Source organism: Opisthocomus hoazin, chromosome 7 (assembly GCF_030867145.1).
Source record: "Opisthocomus hoazin isolate bOpiHoa1 chromosome 7, bOpiHoa1.hap1, whole genome shotgun sequence".
Taxonomy (NCBI): Eukaryota; Metazoa; Chordata; class Aves; order Opisthocomiformes; family Opisthocomidae; genus Opisthocomus; species Opisthocomus hoazin.
This window is the reverse complement of record NC_134420.1, coordinates 8,961,340-8,977,267: the sequence shown is the minus strand read 5'-3', so window position 1 is coordinate 8,977,267 and position 15,928 is coordinate 8,961,340. Positions and strand designations below refer to the sequence as shown.

Sequence of the window (15,928 nt, the reverse complement as noted above, 5' to 3'; positions counted from 1 at the left end):
CAGTATTAAAAGCTGTGCACTTGGCTGAACCAAGAACCAGCTATTCTCATCTTTTTTCACCCACTTGGCATATATATGCATTGTAACATATTGCGTATTTTTATTCTCAGGTGACCTCTGCCTCTGCCAAAAATGAGGAGTGTTCATATGAGCTGTTTGTTTACAGTATGGACCTTTGTTCAAATTTTGTTCTGAAGATGCATTCATCAATAATAAACATCCATAATAAACATGTTACAGAATCTTACTTCATTCTGCACTCTAATTAATAAGTCTTCATGACATCAAAGTAATGATGAATTTTGGTGTTCTGTTTTGGAATATGAAACTCCTATAACGTACAGTACTTATCTTTATAATGCATCTCATATGTTCAGAGAAGACTTCATTTACAGTTAGTGGAAAACCTACAAAAACAGACCACAGATGCTCCAAATCAGGTATCTAGAAAATGTGGCTACTGTTTTTTTTTCCTGGGAAATTTTGGTCGATAGGACTTCTTCAATATCACTTTAGAATTTTAAGACAAAGACAAGAAAGATATCCAATTTATCCAGCGCAGTAGATCTTGGCCATGAGACAATTCTCTCTTTTCCTGCATTTCCTTGCACATTTCTGGCTCAGTGATGTGAGTGAATTGGAGGACACAGAAAACCAAATTATTATGCCACTACATCTATCAGAATCCATGTACTTAAAGTCAAACAAAGTCTGCAGGTGCAAATTTTTATTTTTATCTTGATTTTCAGTGCTTGACTTTGCAAACTTGCTAAATTAAACAAACTGCATTTGAAAAATCACATTACTAACATGATATTTGAGCTTCTGAAATTGCTGTGTTAGTAAGAAAGGAGTGGAATGTTTTCTCATGGTGGGAAACATGACAACAAGCTACTGTCTTGGTTTGGTTTGGTCTGTGAGCACAAGAGCTTGAAAGAAGCCAAACAGGGTTAAACTCGTACTTAGCCTTCTGATAGTGGCCACTGGTGGAATAAAAAGATTACAAGAAACAGCGCCACTAGTGCAAGAGAAATCCTTCAGGTGTTAAACCCCAAGATGTGAAAGTTTCATATATATGAACAATTATTCCCTGGGCCAACAATACATAGTTACTAGCACACTATTGTCTGAAATTAAGGATCTCATTCATCAAGAAACTAACATTACTTGGTTACACTTTGTCAGTATGGTACATTCTAATCCCTGTTTTCATCATAATGGGATTTCCTCTGAGACATTGTCATGCTGTAAAAGACCTCATTCCCATACTGATTGCCTGCAAATGACAAAGGTAGCATGACTAGGCTAGTACCACCATGTCCTTACTGCTGAGGCCCCGTAGTCATTTTAATGAATCCTATTTATGCTGTATGTAGTCAAAGTCCAACTTTATTGAAATTTAAATTCTACGTATATAAAAATCAACTTGATTTTTTTCCCAGTTATATGCCAGTACATTATATAGCAAATGTTTTCATATGTTGCTGTTTCAATCCCAGTTTTGCCATGTAGGCTCAGTAGAATTAATTAATATAGAATTGCATCATATTCCATGAGATTCTAAGAAAGGAATGCTTCTCTGCGATACACATTGTTCTCGATATCCCTCTGCAACTTCGGAAAAGTGCCATTTTATGGCTTTGCTTTTTTCATGTCTGTCATAGAACGCAGAACAGTTTTAATACGCATCCACTCTTTCAGTCTTCAAATTGCAGCTATGCCTGGATTGCATCTGGATTTTTCAAACAAAAGGACCTCTTTTCTTCCTGTCCCTCTTGTACTTATATTCACATTCTGCTAACCATGTGTGTAAAGCCCCATCATGTCATATTTCTTCTTTTTTAAATTCCTGTAGTGAAAAGACTGAATAAGACTCCTTTTGCTGATATACCTTGATCTTTCTTCTGATATACTTAAACGAAATATTCATATATTTGAAAACCCTTATCAGAAACAGGCATGTTTAATGTCACGTTGGTTACTTGCTAATGCAAACTGCAATATACACAAAGGCAACGGAGCAACAACTGTGGTGTCTGTAAAGCTTGCAAACATGACAGGTTGACAGTATTTCACAGTTTATGTTAAAACCAGCTTCTTGAGAAAGGTAATTATAAAATGAAATATTTTGTTCTGGTATTTAGATTATTCATTTTATTTTAATTGGCTTTTTTCTGAGATAATTGGATATGTTTCCCCATGTTTGTTGAAGAGGAGCACTGGGCTAATTGGCTTTTTGCTTATTTCCTTTAGAGACACAGTTTATAATTTATCATACTTTTGATTAACGTTTTTCCATTATGTGGATTCCTTTAAAGACTAAGTTACTTTCCAAGTGTGGTGACAAATTGTAAAATACCTTTTAGCATTACAGGAAAGACTATAGTTGCTGTACTTCAGATACCATGTAGTTGTATATTCCTGTATTACATATATTTTTCAGTCTTAGCTTAAGCAAAACTCCTGTTGTCTTTTCAGTTTGAACTGAAAGGTGTAGTTTGAAGGTACAGCTATGCTGATCTAATGACTAGTTGCCACTGAAAGTGGTAAAATTCTTCTGCCATTTCTTTTTCACCTGCTTCAGTCATGTACTCTTGCTGCCCTTGCATCAGCACTGCCATTCATGTGACTACACAGTGAAATAATTCATGGGGATAAATAAACAAAAATCTAATTCTGCCAAAAAATTTATAATTTTCTGCTGATTTAGTCCTACTGAAAAGATTTGTCATGCATCAGTGCCAGCACGGAGAAGGTGGCTGGAGAACTTGTCCAGGACAAGGGGAAGAGATGGAAGAGGGGAGCAAGTCTCCCCATTTTGATGTCATCTAGCCATTAGATCATATTACTTTATCATCAGATTGCATTGAGCTAGACTGAGTAAAGTTTATAAAAGCAAGCACATGGTAAATAAAGCTGTTTTGAGATAATGCATCAATGAATGTTTGAAGGTTAAGATATATAAAAGCAGAATAGTACTCAGTACCAGAATATCAATCCAGTCAAGTTGAAATAAGTGTTACTGAATAAAATTTGCATCTTTTTCTGATTTTTGTAACTGGTATTGAGATTTATCTAGTTTAACATCAAAATTATATTTCAGCAATATAGTTGGCTTTTCTTGGCTTATAGAATTACTTGGTTCTACGTTATTACCTTATTGTTACCGCAGTGTTGATTTGGGAGGAGCAGGGGTTGTTGTCCATTGATATTTCAGGCAAGTTCAGGGCCCATTGTGCTAGACACTGTACAGACATACCGTTAAGAAAAATCCTATCACCAAAAAAATTAGCAACTCTATTTAACAAAAGATCTAGAAGAAAGAAATTCAAGAAATCTGGGAGGGCAATGAAACACCAACCCGTTTTGCCTAACTAGTCAGATGGATCAGTTTGTACGATTATCGTGGTTTAACCCCAGGTGGCAACTAAGCATCAGCCAGCCACTTGCTGACCCCTTCCCTCCCCTGCCGTGGGGTGGGGAGGAGAATGGGAAAAAGTAGAAACCCATGGGCTGAGATAAAGACAGTTTAATAGGTAAAGCAAAAGCCATGCATTTAAGCAAAGCGAAATAAGGAATTAATTCACGACTTCCTATCGGCAGACAGGTGTTCAGCCATCTCCAGGAAAGCAGGGCTTCATCACGTGTAACGGTTACTTGGGAAGACAAACGCCATCACTCTGAACGCCCTCCCCTTCCTTCTTCCCCCAGTTTTATGTGCTGAGCACGACATTATATGGTACGGGATATCTCTTTGGGCAGTTGGGGTCAGCTGTCCCGGCACAACTTCTTGTGCGCTCCCCGCCTTCTCGTTGGCAAGCCAGTATGACACGCGGAAAAGTCCTTGACTGCTTAGCAGCAACTAAATCATCAGCGCGTTATCAGCATTCTTCTCATACTAAATCCCAAATACAGTGCTACACCAGCTACTAGGGAGAAAATTAACTCTACCCCAGACGAAACCAGGACAACGGTGAAAAGGTTTTGTAGCTGTTTTCAGTGAATGGAATGTTTAAGGTTGGTCTTGGTAGTTTTTAGGACATGGTGGCATGTCTACATTTTGTAGACTGTGAAAACAGTAATATAAACCTGAAACACAAATATTTAAGAAATGCACAAGAAGGCTTCAGTCCTGCAAAGAAGCATATATGCTTCTGTTTGCACTCAAGTAACAGACACATTGATGTGCTTTATATTAAACAACTGTGGAAGTATTTGCAGGAATTGGCTCTTAAAACTATAAAGGCCAGCTTCAGATTTGCTTTAGTGTTTACTGCTACTGTTGGTTTTGCTGGTAACAGTGATTGCTAAACTGTTACAGGTATCAACTCGTAAATTTTTGTCCCTGAAAAATAGTATAGCTGACAGTGTAAAGTGTATGTTGTTTCTTTTCATTAAAATAAAACATATATTCAAATGTTGATCTTTATACAATATTAAAGCAAGCACTCACTTTAAGAGCTTACTTTGTAAGTTTTTGTCAGCACAGTTTTTGCAGTAATGCTGAAAATGGAAGATTCGTTCTCACAGGTAACTTGCACATCAGATGGCAGATCTCATGCATAAGGAAGTATAATTTAAGGGTTTCTCAACTGGCCACCAGTCTGTCTCAATCAATGATAGGTAAAATATTAGACCGTATATATGTCCAAAAGCCAGTGATCTGTTTTAGGTTTATGTAGATTCTGACCTGGATTCAGATCATCTTATCTCAAGGTCTATCACATACTTGTTTTCCCTAAATTAAAAAAAAGAACCTTTCCTGTTAAAAGGTATATGATAATTACAAAGGTCCTGGGTTCTTGGTAATGTCTTTGTAGAAACAACTTCTGAAACACAATAGTTGTTCCATTCTAATAGGGGTAGAGGAGATAGAGGGCAGCAGGGAGAATATGAGAAGAGGTGGTTTTATTGAAAAACTGTATGACTTTATTTCAGATGTTTCTGATTTTATTATATATACAGATAATCAGATTAATCTGAGTCCACAGAGAAAGTATTTTGTCTCTCTATTTATAGCCTTCAAACTTCCCTTTCAATTCCAAACCTTGCTACTCCAGAAAGGAGCAATATGCAAAGGATACATGCATCGAAGCGAGACTCTGTCTAAAGCCCACCAATGTCTCACAAGCTGTAGAGAAAATTATGACACAAGATTGGTTCGATTCTCGAATCACTGTTTAGTCACCGGTCTTAACTATGAACGAAAAGCTGATTGTGTTCATGTTAGTGACAACCTTTGTACTTCTAAAGAGGAAATGGCAAGCAACAGAAGTCTAGTAAGTGCTCAGGAAAAATGCCATATGGCATGTGCACCATCTCAAAATACGATGAGTGCTTAACTTTCCAAATGTCTTCATGCCACATGGATGCACAGCCTACATTAACAAAAAAAAGTGTGAGCAAAGCCATGGCAACTTTTCACTCGTGTAATTTGTCAAAGATGTTTAATTTGCTGCTGTGTGATAAGTTGTAACAATATAATTGAGTAAATATTTTGTTAGCATCAGTGTCAGACTAAAGATGAAGAGCAGTAAAACATTTAAAATATTTTTATACTGTCTCTGTATAGTATATTTTCACTTTCACTCAAGTAAGAGGAAAAAATATCTCAAAACCCTACAGATAGGTTGATTTTCAACATTTGTCTTTATTTAAAATTTTAGTCTTTTCAGTGTTTGTGAATCCTTCATTCCGGATCCATCTGCAGCTGACTTAGTGTGCCTGAAATCTGTAAAATAATTTTCTTTGTCTTCCCATGTTTCTTCAGCTCTTTAGATACCAGTTCTTGCTCGTCAGTTGGATGGCAAACTGGAACGCCGAGTCATGGTCTTAATAACTGATTTCAGACAGGAGAGTTGACGATATTTTTGTGCCAAAGAAAGTGTAAGAATGATTAGAAATGACAAGATTCTGCATGTAGTTATTGAAGGGAAGAGACCGCACTGTGTCCTCAAAGCCCTCGCCAGAGCACGGGGAGGGTGGGCTGCTCCCTGCGGGTCGGGGAGGTGGGGGCCGGGCTGACAGCCGGGCTGCAGGGCAGGGGCTGTGCTGGGCAGGACCCAGCCGGGATGGCAGCCGGGGCCAGCCAGAGCCCGCGTCGTCAGGCAAGCCCGTGGCGATGAGGCAGGGCCGAGGTCAAGCCAGGAGGACGAGCCAGTGAGCCGGGGCCAGGATCAGGCCTGGTGCCAGGATCAGACACAGCCTGTGGTGGCCAGGCCAAGCCGGGAAGGCAGCCCCCTGCGGCCGGGACCGGTGCACATCAGCGGGGCCCATGGCCGGGCCTGGGGTACAGCATGGCTGCCGCGCGGGTGAGGCTGCACCTTAGGCAAGGCCGAGCCCTGAGCTTCGACTTCAAGGCGGCTCCCGCAGAAGGGGCCAGCCTTGGCTGAGGCCGCCCTGCCGAGCTGTCTGGCAGCTGCCCACAGCCACCAGAGGGAAGGAGCAGCAGCCCTCAGCTGCGCCGTCCCTCAGCTGGCCCTGAGCCCAGCAGCCACATCCCTGGGAGGGGGGTGCAGGCAGGGCCCTTACAGCCATTGAAGATCCCAAGGTGCGGCGACCTTTTTTTTTTCTGCTTCACTGAAAGACATGGGAGCAGATGGGAGCCACTTTAGCTCTGCAAGTGGAAGTGACACCTAAGTTTCAAACTTTTACAGCTTTTTCTTTACCTTGTTATCTACCTAACTAGTAAAACTGTGCTATGATGACTCAGTTCTCAATTTATTTGTGAGCCCTTATTTGGTCAAGGAATTCTATGTTCTCATTTTTTGCACTGATTTCTGAAGTGTGGCGGCTTCATTCCTCAGGCATTGAGTAGGTTTTGTCTGTTTCAGGAACTGAAAGAAAATCCCATTTCTCTGGCATTTGAGGGGGAGACAGAAGTGGCATATTGGGTGCTGTCTGGTTTCTTGGCTAAGTAAGATGAGATAGTAAATGTTGCCAGATTATTGAGATATTAAAAAAGGATGGTTTAAATGTTTTCTTCTGCGTTAGGCACCAGTTGGCTAACTGAGCAGTATAGTTTCTTTTCTTCTCTTTGAGGTGCTGGAGAAAAATATTTCATGGCCAGAGGCCTGTGGGATGCCAGGGTTTCAGTGGGGAAGTGACAAGGAAAGGAGAAGCAGTTTCTATTCATTGACTCAGAGATCCAGGATAAAATTTTCATTCAAGACTTTGGCAAAATTCCCAACAATTTTAGTGGGACATGAGTTCACACACAGTCTGTACTTGTTAGGTTATTACTCAGGGTGTACTCATGTAGAATAACTTGTAATTTTGTGATAGACTGTAAGTGGAGTGAGTATTAGGAGAAAAGGGGAAGATTTGGCTTTCCTAATAAAAGGATAGTGATCATCACCTTTTCTTTCCAGCTGCTGTGTGACTTGAGAGCAGTTTAGTTTACTTGGCAGGTGAGAGTTTTGCAGCATTATTTGTTGAAGAAGATATTTCCCAAAGTGATACAGATTACGTGTGTAAATCTGCCCTTTGTTGGGTGAATTATTACGAAGGCAGTTTTTCAAATGTACTACATTTACTAAACTATTAGGCTTTGTTTTTTATCATGTAAATGATATATACTGTGAGTTTCCTGTACATACAATTAAATTTAGAATTTTCACAACACTTAAGATGATGTTAATGCAGACCTGTACCAGAAAATGTTTCAGGACCATAATACATGAAACATCATGTTCTCATATATCAGTATAAAGATATATTAATATATTAATATGGTTATCTGGAGCATACAGGACTGTAGGGCAACAATAACATAAGTGAAAACAAATATGAAATGCATATGATGACTGGAGAAAAATGTTTCAATAATGCAAACAAATAATGAATGAATTATAAGATTTACTTAACCCCTCCATTGTGGTTAAGAGCTGATATTCCAATTATTTTAATTTTTAATACCTTTGACAGATAAATAAAATGCCTTCACTGTGCACATAATGCTATTCTTGAGAAATCCAACATGAAGTGCAAGTACAGAAATAAAAATAATAAGGTAAATTTAAATATAAAAATTTAAATATGTAAATTCCAATAGAATATGCAAATAAATCACTATATCTTTTGAACAGCTACTGGAAAAAATAAAGGAAAGAATACATGCTTGTCAAATATGCAGTATAAATAAATAATTTAGGTGAAAATGGATGACTAGATATAACAAAGAGACGACCAAATAATGAAGGGCTAAAGGGTGGTTGTTACATCTGATGTACTTCATTGTATATTGTAAGTAATTGCTATCCATAAAAATTTCCATGGCTTCTGTATAAGAAAAAGAGACAATTTGACAGGCAACACTAGTAGTAAGCGACAGCAAGTACAAATCCTTGGCAACTGTCATTATCCTGCTGTTGAATTCACATCCAAAACTGTGTGATAACTTTGACCTGTATAGCTGTTACTGAACCAACGTCTGTTTAAGTAACTGTATTTTTTACTTACGGAAAATAATATTAGCCATGTGCAGATTTATGTCTTAGAAAACTATATGGACTATTTACTTTTCTTTAGTATACTGTTTCCTATTTAAAGAAGAAATATGGAGAAACGTGCTGTAGTTAGACGATAATGAATAATTAGAGAATTACACTATAGCAACAGAATAAAAATTTTAATCTGATGTAGCTACAGAATTTGAGCATATAGAACTAACTGAAAGTAGAAGTTCCTTTTGTAATAATTACAAAAAGATTTCAGTGTTTGGCCATGAATAAACAATAATTTAATTACTTTTAAATGGGAAAAAACTTGTTAGAGCTCTTTAGATTTTAGTTTTTTTCATTTCTTTTCCCATTTAAATTTCTGGTTTAAAAATATTTTCTCTTTGTATCTCTATCTGGACAGCTTTACTTGTGCTGTAAAAATAGGATCACACAGTCTTTGTGTTAGCATCCAGCAAAATTTACCATTGACTAAGAAGAAATTTTGCTTTAATATGGAGTACCAAGCTTTTTTTTTACTGACTAGTGAATGCCATTTCACATTGTCTCTTTCATGAGGTTTCCAGATATTAGGACTTTCATTTTATGTTGTTTAATCTCCAGAAGAATGGTCACCAGGGTTACATCTAAATTTGAGTTTTTTCAAAGTATAGAACAGCTCAGCAGTGCAAGAGTAAGATTACTCTTGGTAATTGCATGCTTGCATTTTCTGTTTGAAACCACCTCAGTTAAGGTCTTGGAGTGTATGCACAAGTACCCTGAGGTTTACATACCCTGTACGTATAAATAGTTGTTATGATGGTGGGAAATTTTAAGAAAAAACTGGACAAGGACTAGGGAACAATAATAGTAGTGTTCTTGTAGGTATTTTACTTGTATTGTGTAATTTAGTGACAAGAATAGGTAGTATATATTGTTGAACTTACATAATGGTTTACTTCTAACATAAACAAGATGATTCCTAGTTAATACTAACAATACTATTAATATTTCATCAAAATAGTTCATAAGGAGTAAGGATGCTATCTGCTGAAGAAAGAAGTTATCTACAGAATAAATAATGGCAATTCATAGATTTTGTTTCAAGGATTTTGTTTCTGGTTTTGTAGTTATTTTCTGCTCTTGAAGTGGGTAACAAAATGGTCTTTTAAGAAAAAGAGTATTTACAAAAAATAATGTTGTCTTGTTGTCACTAGTGAGAAATCAAAAGTGTAATGTGTTCAGACTCATAATACTAAAAAGAGTTTTCTTCGATTGCTCCAATATTTAGTGGTAGTATATTAGTTTAAGAATTTCCTAGGTAAACGTATTGCAATACACGTAGACATATCTTGAAGTTCACGTTTGTTGTGACATAATTTTTATAATTTATAATGGGAATATTCTGTCGCTTAAGAATTATTTGAATGCGAAAGAAGAATGAGGGCTTGATCTCATCCGATTCCTTTCTTGCTTCTTCTTGATCTTTGATACTGCTATTGGCACACTTATACTTGTGCTGATTTGGATCTTCCAAAGACTGGATAAAATTAGATTGTGTGATCTTCATATGGGTGATTATTCCGTCTAGACTTCTGGCCCACGGTATAAAGTAATTTTGTGCCATTAATGGTAGCCTCAAATTGAAAGTTGGAGGCTTTTGTTCTCATTATTTTTAATTTTTTTTATGCAAATAAAACCTTTTTTTTGTTTAGTTTTATGAGATAATTTAATGTTCATTTTGTGTGAAGGAAGGCTAGCGCAGTCTTAGTGCTATTGCGATATAGTATAGCTGAAATATGTACTGTACTTCACCATAATCCTGTCCTACAGCACTTTATACAATTCCCATTCTGATCCTAGCTTGTGCAAAGATTAATTGAGCTGAATTCTGAAATAATTTTATAGTTTGCAGAAACAAGAATCAGGATTAAACCATTAACACAGTTTCATCAGGTGTTTTCCAACTTTAATTAAACTGTTGTAGGCGTCTCTGAACTCCTTACAGTCAGTCATTAATAATTTAAAGTAATTGAAAGACCAGAGAAAAATAATAAAATGTTAACTATATTTATCATATTTCTGTTTCAGAAAATGTCTCCCTCCCTATGCAAAAATAGCTGTTAAAAATATTGAAGGGAAGCAAAGCTCTAGCAACTTCTGTTTGCCCATAACATTCGCCTGCAATCAGCAATGGTATCAAGAAGGTCAAGACTTCAGGATTGTTCTACACATCAAACAAAATCAGTTCAGAGCTGTGATGGAGTATCAGACATATAGACAGCTACAAATCAAGCAGTACAGACAATTTCTGTCTTATATCACCATCCAAGAGAAACAGAGCTGAAAGTGTTCCCACAGGTCAACTAAGGTAATCAAAGCTCTTCTCTGTTGCATTTAATCATGACTGCTGCAGTTCAGTCACCTTGTAATGATCATTCAGTTGATATTCTAAAACAGACCTTGATAATTTTATAAAGATTTCTTGACCTAAAAAATTCTTGGAGTATGTCCTTTTTAAAACCATATTGATTTCATAAAACATTTCTGAAAGACACATAAAATGACAATAAACCAGGCATACCAATTTGCTTTACAAATTTTTAATAGACTTAACAATAGGTAGGTAATATCCATCAAGTTTACCCTTTGTGTTTCTCCATAATTAGTCCAAAATTAATTGATTCCATCTGTCTGGAAAATCCAAGAGAACCATTGGATTTTCCAATGTACCATAAAGGTGATTAAAGTGAAGACATAAAGGTGATTAAAATGAAGACCTGATGAACAGAAGTATATTTTAGTGTGTTTAATTTGGATCTTCTCATCAAAAGTTTTTTATTGTTAGTGTCTTCTATTTTGAGTAGGTAAATTGTTGTAAACTGAGACAAACCTAGATGATTATAGTTATCATAGTATCCCCTCATTTGTATGCAGACATCCCCTCAAGTAGGATACAAGTGGCACTTAAATATCTTTTCTGTAAATGTTTTCTGAAAGTGCTTTATCCAAAACTGTTAAAATATTTGTAATTGCTAATTTTGTATGATAAGACATATATTTTAATGTATTTGTCCCTTGGTGTATGAAAGTCTTAAACTCTAAAACCGAAAAGAATGTAATTGCGTTTTAAGGGGGCCACATTCTGGCTTTCTTATTTATATAGTTTAGTACTCAACACTGAAGTAGCTATGCTGATTTAATACTGTGGCTTGCTTTAGAAATGCTAAAAAGAATATAAAAAAGCTAGGATTCTTATGTGGTCATTTTGTCATTCAAGAAATGTGGAAACTGTGAAATATGTGAGATTACCTACGTGCCATCATTGTTTAAGTGAAGTATCTGTTCAATGCTAATTGAAATAAATGGAAAAATTTCCAAGGTTTTTCATGGAAGAGAAATTAAAATCATAGGCCTCAAAGCAGTTCCGAGTTCTGCATGGGAACCTCTTGTTGCAGGCTAGGACGGGGACCATATGTCACAAATGTTCTTGCTGAAGTATGACATTTTGTTATAAATCTGCTCCCCCCCCCCCCTTCTTTTTAAAAGCAGTCTTACTGTGGTATTATTCAGTAGTTGTCTGTGGTAGGAACATTTTGAAATAGTATTATGATTTTTTTAAATTGAGTATTAGTTTATTTAATTTTATTCTGGCAGCTGCACTGAATATATTTGGCTATCTGGGAAACAGAAACAATTAACAATAAGCCCCACTCTGCAGTCACTGTACAGACATAATTGCTGTCAATTTGATTGAAATTTTGCCTGAGAAAAGACAGTCATCAGTTCTTACCTTTTAAACTAGAAGCAATAATCTACATAGTATGCACTGAAGGCACTCTTTATTTACGAGTTTTCTCAGAATCATCAATTTTTTTTGCTATGTTTCTTTGTGCTGATAGATTTTGAAAAATACTTTTAAAATTAGGTGATTTATTTTCTTATGAAATTCTTAAAGTATTGTATAAAAGGATTTCATACTGGAATTAAGCAACTGCTTTCCACGTATTCTGGCAGTTCTGAATAAACTCAATTTGGGATAGATTAAGTCTATTTTGCTTATAGCAGTGCAATTTCTCTGTATTTTCTATATTTATTACTTAGGCACTGCAAACTAAATTCTTATACTGTGAAGAATTTTAATGATCATATGTTCAGATTGTCTTTTCCCACAATTATTACAGAAGTTCTAAAAAACAAGTAAAAAAATATAAATAGGATATGTTGAATTGCTTCTTTAATTTCCTAAACTGGGTTTTTTTCAACAGAATTAACTGTGTTCTCTGTTTCAAAACTCTGGCATGTCCAGAGGAAATTTGAAGTGTCCAAAGTTATTAAACAGCTGCCAAACGTAATCAAAGTCATAGCTTACAAAAATGGCACAAGAAAGATCTGTGCTAAAGTTCCTGTGTCCTTAATTCAGCCAGTAATCTCTAATGTAAGTTTTCTTGTGTGCATAAAGTTTGTTTGTAGCTTTTGCGTCAAACCCTAATGTAAATCCTTTTTTCCTTTGAAATAAGCTTACATGAAACTTTTCTTCCTTTTCCTATGCTGAAAATGTGTGACTTGTTAAAAATTCTTATAAATGCTAAGTGAAATAAGTTGCAGCATAACATACAGTATTATATAACATTAAAAGGCAAGAGCACAATAATTTTGAACCCATCTTTTTAAGGTTATGTGTTTTTTCTCATATTGTTATCCTGTGATTTCTAGTAATAATCACTGAAATACTAAGTGACTTGTAGTGCAGTTACTATGATTGGTAACCTAGTTGGGAGTGGAATTTTTATTTCCATTTTTATTTTATCTGACTGAATATTGATCATAAAATAAATATATTTGTAATCAGTATTCCTTACCTCTTGCATTCATTTAGCTGCTGGAGGAGGGCTTTGAAAAGCTGAATCTGAACATGGCTGCACGATGAGCATTCTTGGCAGACGGCACTGAAGCACTAGAACCTAAAGACGTACCCCATGATGCCAACGTTTATATTTCAACTGGAGAGACCTTTTTATATCCATTCAAAAAAATAAAAGGTAAAAAAAAGAAAACAAAACTGAACTCCCAGCAAATGGCTTAAGGGGTGCAATTAAAAATGATTTTCGTCCTGTCTTTTTGCATGGTTTAACAAAACTAATGTTTACTCATTTACAGCTCAGTAAGAGGATAATGTGCTTAATGAAAGAAAAATCTACTGACAGCTACGTTTATTGCCCTTCATTAGCATTGGTACTTAATTTAATATAGATCTGAATAGACATTAGGGAGCCTGCAGGAGGTTAAATGGTGAAAATGTAAAGAGATTATTGAATTTACTGTTTAGTTTTAGTGACATCAAACAGATATAATTAATTAGACTTATTCCACTAGCAAAAATAATCCAGAATGTAAGATTGGATTCATTAATGCCATTGTTTAAAAATTTTTGAAAGTTTACCAACTTTACTATGCTTTATTAATATTAGATTCTTTGGTAAGAGCATTATTAAAATTTTTCTTCTTTCCTTCTCATTCCTTTACCAATCTGGTAATTATGTTTTATTTTTCACAAGGGAGGAAAACTATTTCTAAATCCTTTACAGTTTCAATGTGAATGTAAATGTTTTGTTCTGTCATAATTTAAGATCATGAAGTACGTTGTGAGATTTCTGCAGCAAATTGTGGTAACATTTTATAATATTTGCTTCAGTGGGGTTCAGTATCATATTCAAGATCCCAATCGGGTATTTCATTTATCTATTAATTCAAGTGGCATTTGTGATAAAGAACTTTATAAGCTAACATATAATAAAAAAGTAAAATTATCATTAGGATAGTGTATGTGTAGGTAGGAATCTAAAATTCCAGTGTACAATTCCAATAAGAAATGCAAGTAAGATAAACTGTTTAACGTTATATGAAACTTTCCAATTTGTATAATCTTGTAGTAGTAAAATGTAATATGTTTTTTTAAAAGTTAGGGATAGCAAAGAAGAAAAACAAAAGACAAATCATCAAACTAGTGTGTGTATTTTTTGTATATGTGGTATATATTATATATAGAGATTTCTTTGCACCTTTGGGCATTTTTTTTTTCTTACGTACTTTCTTCAGAAAAAACCCTTGGGTTTTATATTTCTACATAGCTTTTAAATAGCATTTGTTGACTTGGGAAGTATGAGGAGACATAATTTAGTGTCAAATATTTCATTCTGAATTTCAAAATAAACAATCTTTTGCTAATTCTTTTACAGATTGGTATTGCCTAGTACAGATACACTTCAAGAAGATATCTGTTTAGTACTCATTACTGGCTATTTGCCTAAGAAAATTACGATAACATAGCTCTCTCTATACACATAAAAATCTAATCTTAGTAGAGGCTTTATGATATGTCGTATAATTAAAGGTATATTTCTATATTCATGGAGGTATTAATGAATGAAACATGTTAGTAAGTCTATGACTTACATAAGCATTTTTATATATGATAAGCTGTTGTTTATAACATAAAAATTATTCTTAGTATGATACAGGTGATCCATTCACTGGAATGGCTATAATGAATGGCCTGTATATTCAGTAAAAGGAACAGATCTTTGTACTTGTTGTTACAGAAGTATATGATAAAACTGCTATTAGTATTGTGTGAATCATTGAAACAATCCTATTATTGCAATATTTTTATATAGGCACTGCTATAATTTGTTACAAAGTCTTCACTGGTACTCTTATTATAGTTTCTCCATACATCTGACTTGAGCGTTACGAGAGATTTTCAAATTCATTAAGCGAGTCTTTTTTTCTTTCTCTCATTTTCCTCTTGCAAGCCAAGTTCAAAACAAAAACTTCTGTGCTTTGTTTGCATATCTTTGGCTGTGTTTCATTGTGACATGCACTGCTGTTCTTTTAGCACCAAAATGTTGGCACACATTACTGAAAATTTCACACCATCTCTTGCTGGATCAGCAAGCTTAACCTACCAAAATCTGGTGTTGTTGAATGGTTTTTGACTGATAATCAATCTTTTTGCTGCTCGACAGTTGTTGCTGGGACACAGACTAGAGCAGGTGGCAGATGTGCCTTGTCTTTTGAGAAAAGGAGTAGGTGAGCTTGGGCACAGAGTAACATATTGTGTGTCCATTAAAAGGGTAAGTATAACAGGAAAAAGTCACTACTATGAGTAGAAAAGCCACCAATACCAGAAAATAGGCATTTTTACACCCATGTTTACAAGTTTAATAGAACTGGAAAAAGACAGTTAATAGCGTAGACTTCCATGTGCTCAAAAATCAAAACAGATGTTAAGCACATTTATGAATGTTCTATATAATATTCTGTAGCACTTTTTTTTCTTATATATCTTTATTTATATGTAGCATGAATGGACAATGTATACATTTTCAAAAAGCTACAATATATTGAAGATAGGTTTTAGAGATGTATAGACATAGAGATAGACGGTACGTATTTTATACTTTCTTTCTCTAGCCCACAACTGGGAA

The 15,928-nt window shown here is 35.4% G+C and overlaps 1 protein-coding gene across 1 annotated transcript in view; it reads left to right on the top strand.

The window, feature by feature from the left end:
- The first annotated feature begins 5,084 nt into the window (after window positions 1–5,084).
- The window catches only part of DCDC1 (doublecortin domain containing 1), a 29,372-nt gene continuing 18,528 nt past the window's right edge, over window positions 5,085–15,928 (top strand). The window contains 6 exon segments of the mRNA XM_075427118.1: window positions 5,085–5,279; window positions 10,593–10,712; window positions 10,715–10,809; window positions 11,108–11,178; window positions 12,707–12,876; window positions 13,318–13,480. Of these exon segments, the coding sequence (XP_075283233.1) occupies window positions 5,085–5,279; window positions 10,593–10,712; window positions 10,715–10,809; window positions 11,108–11,178; window positions 12,707–12,876; window positions 13,318–13,480 (814 nt within the window).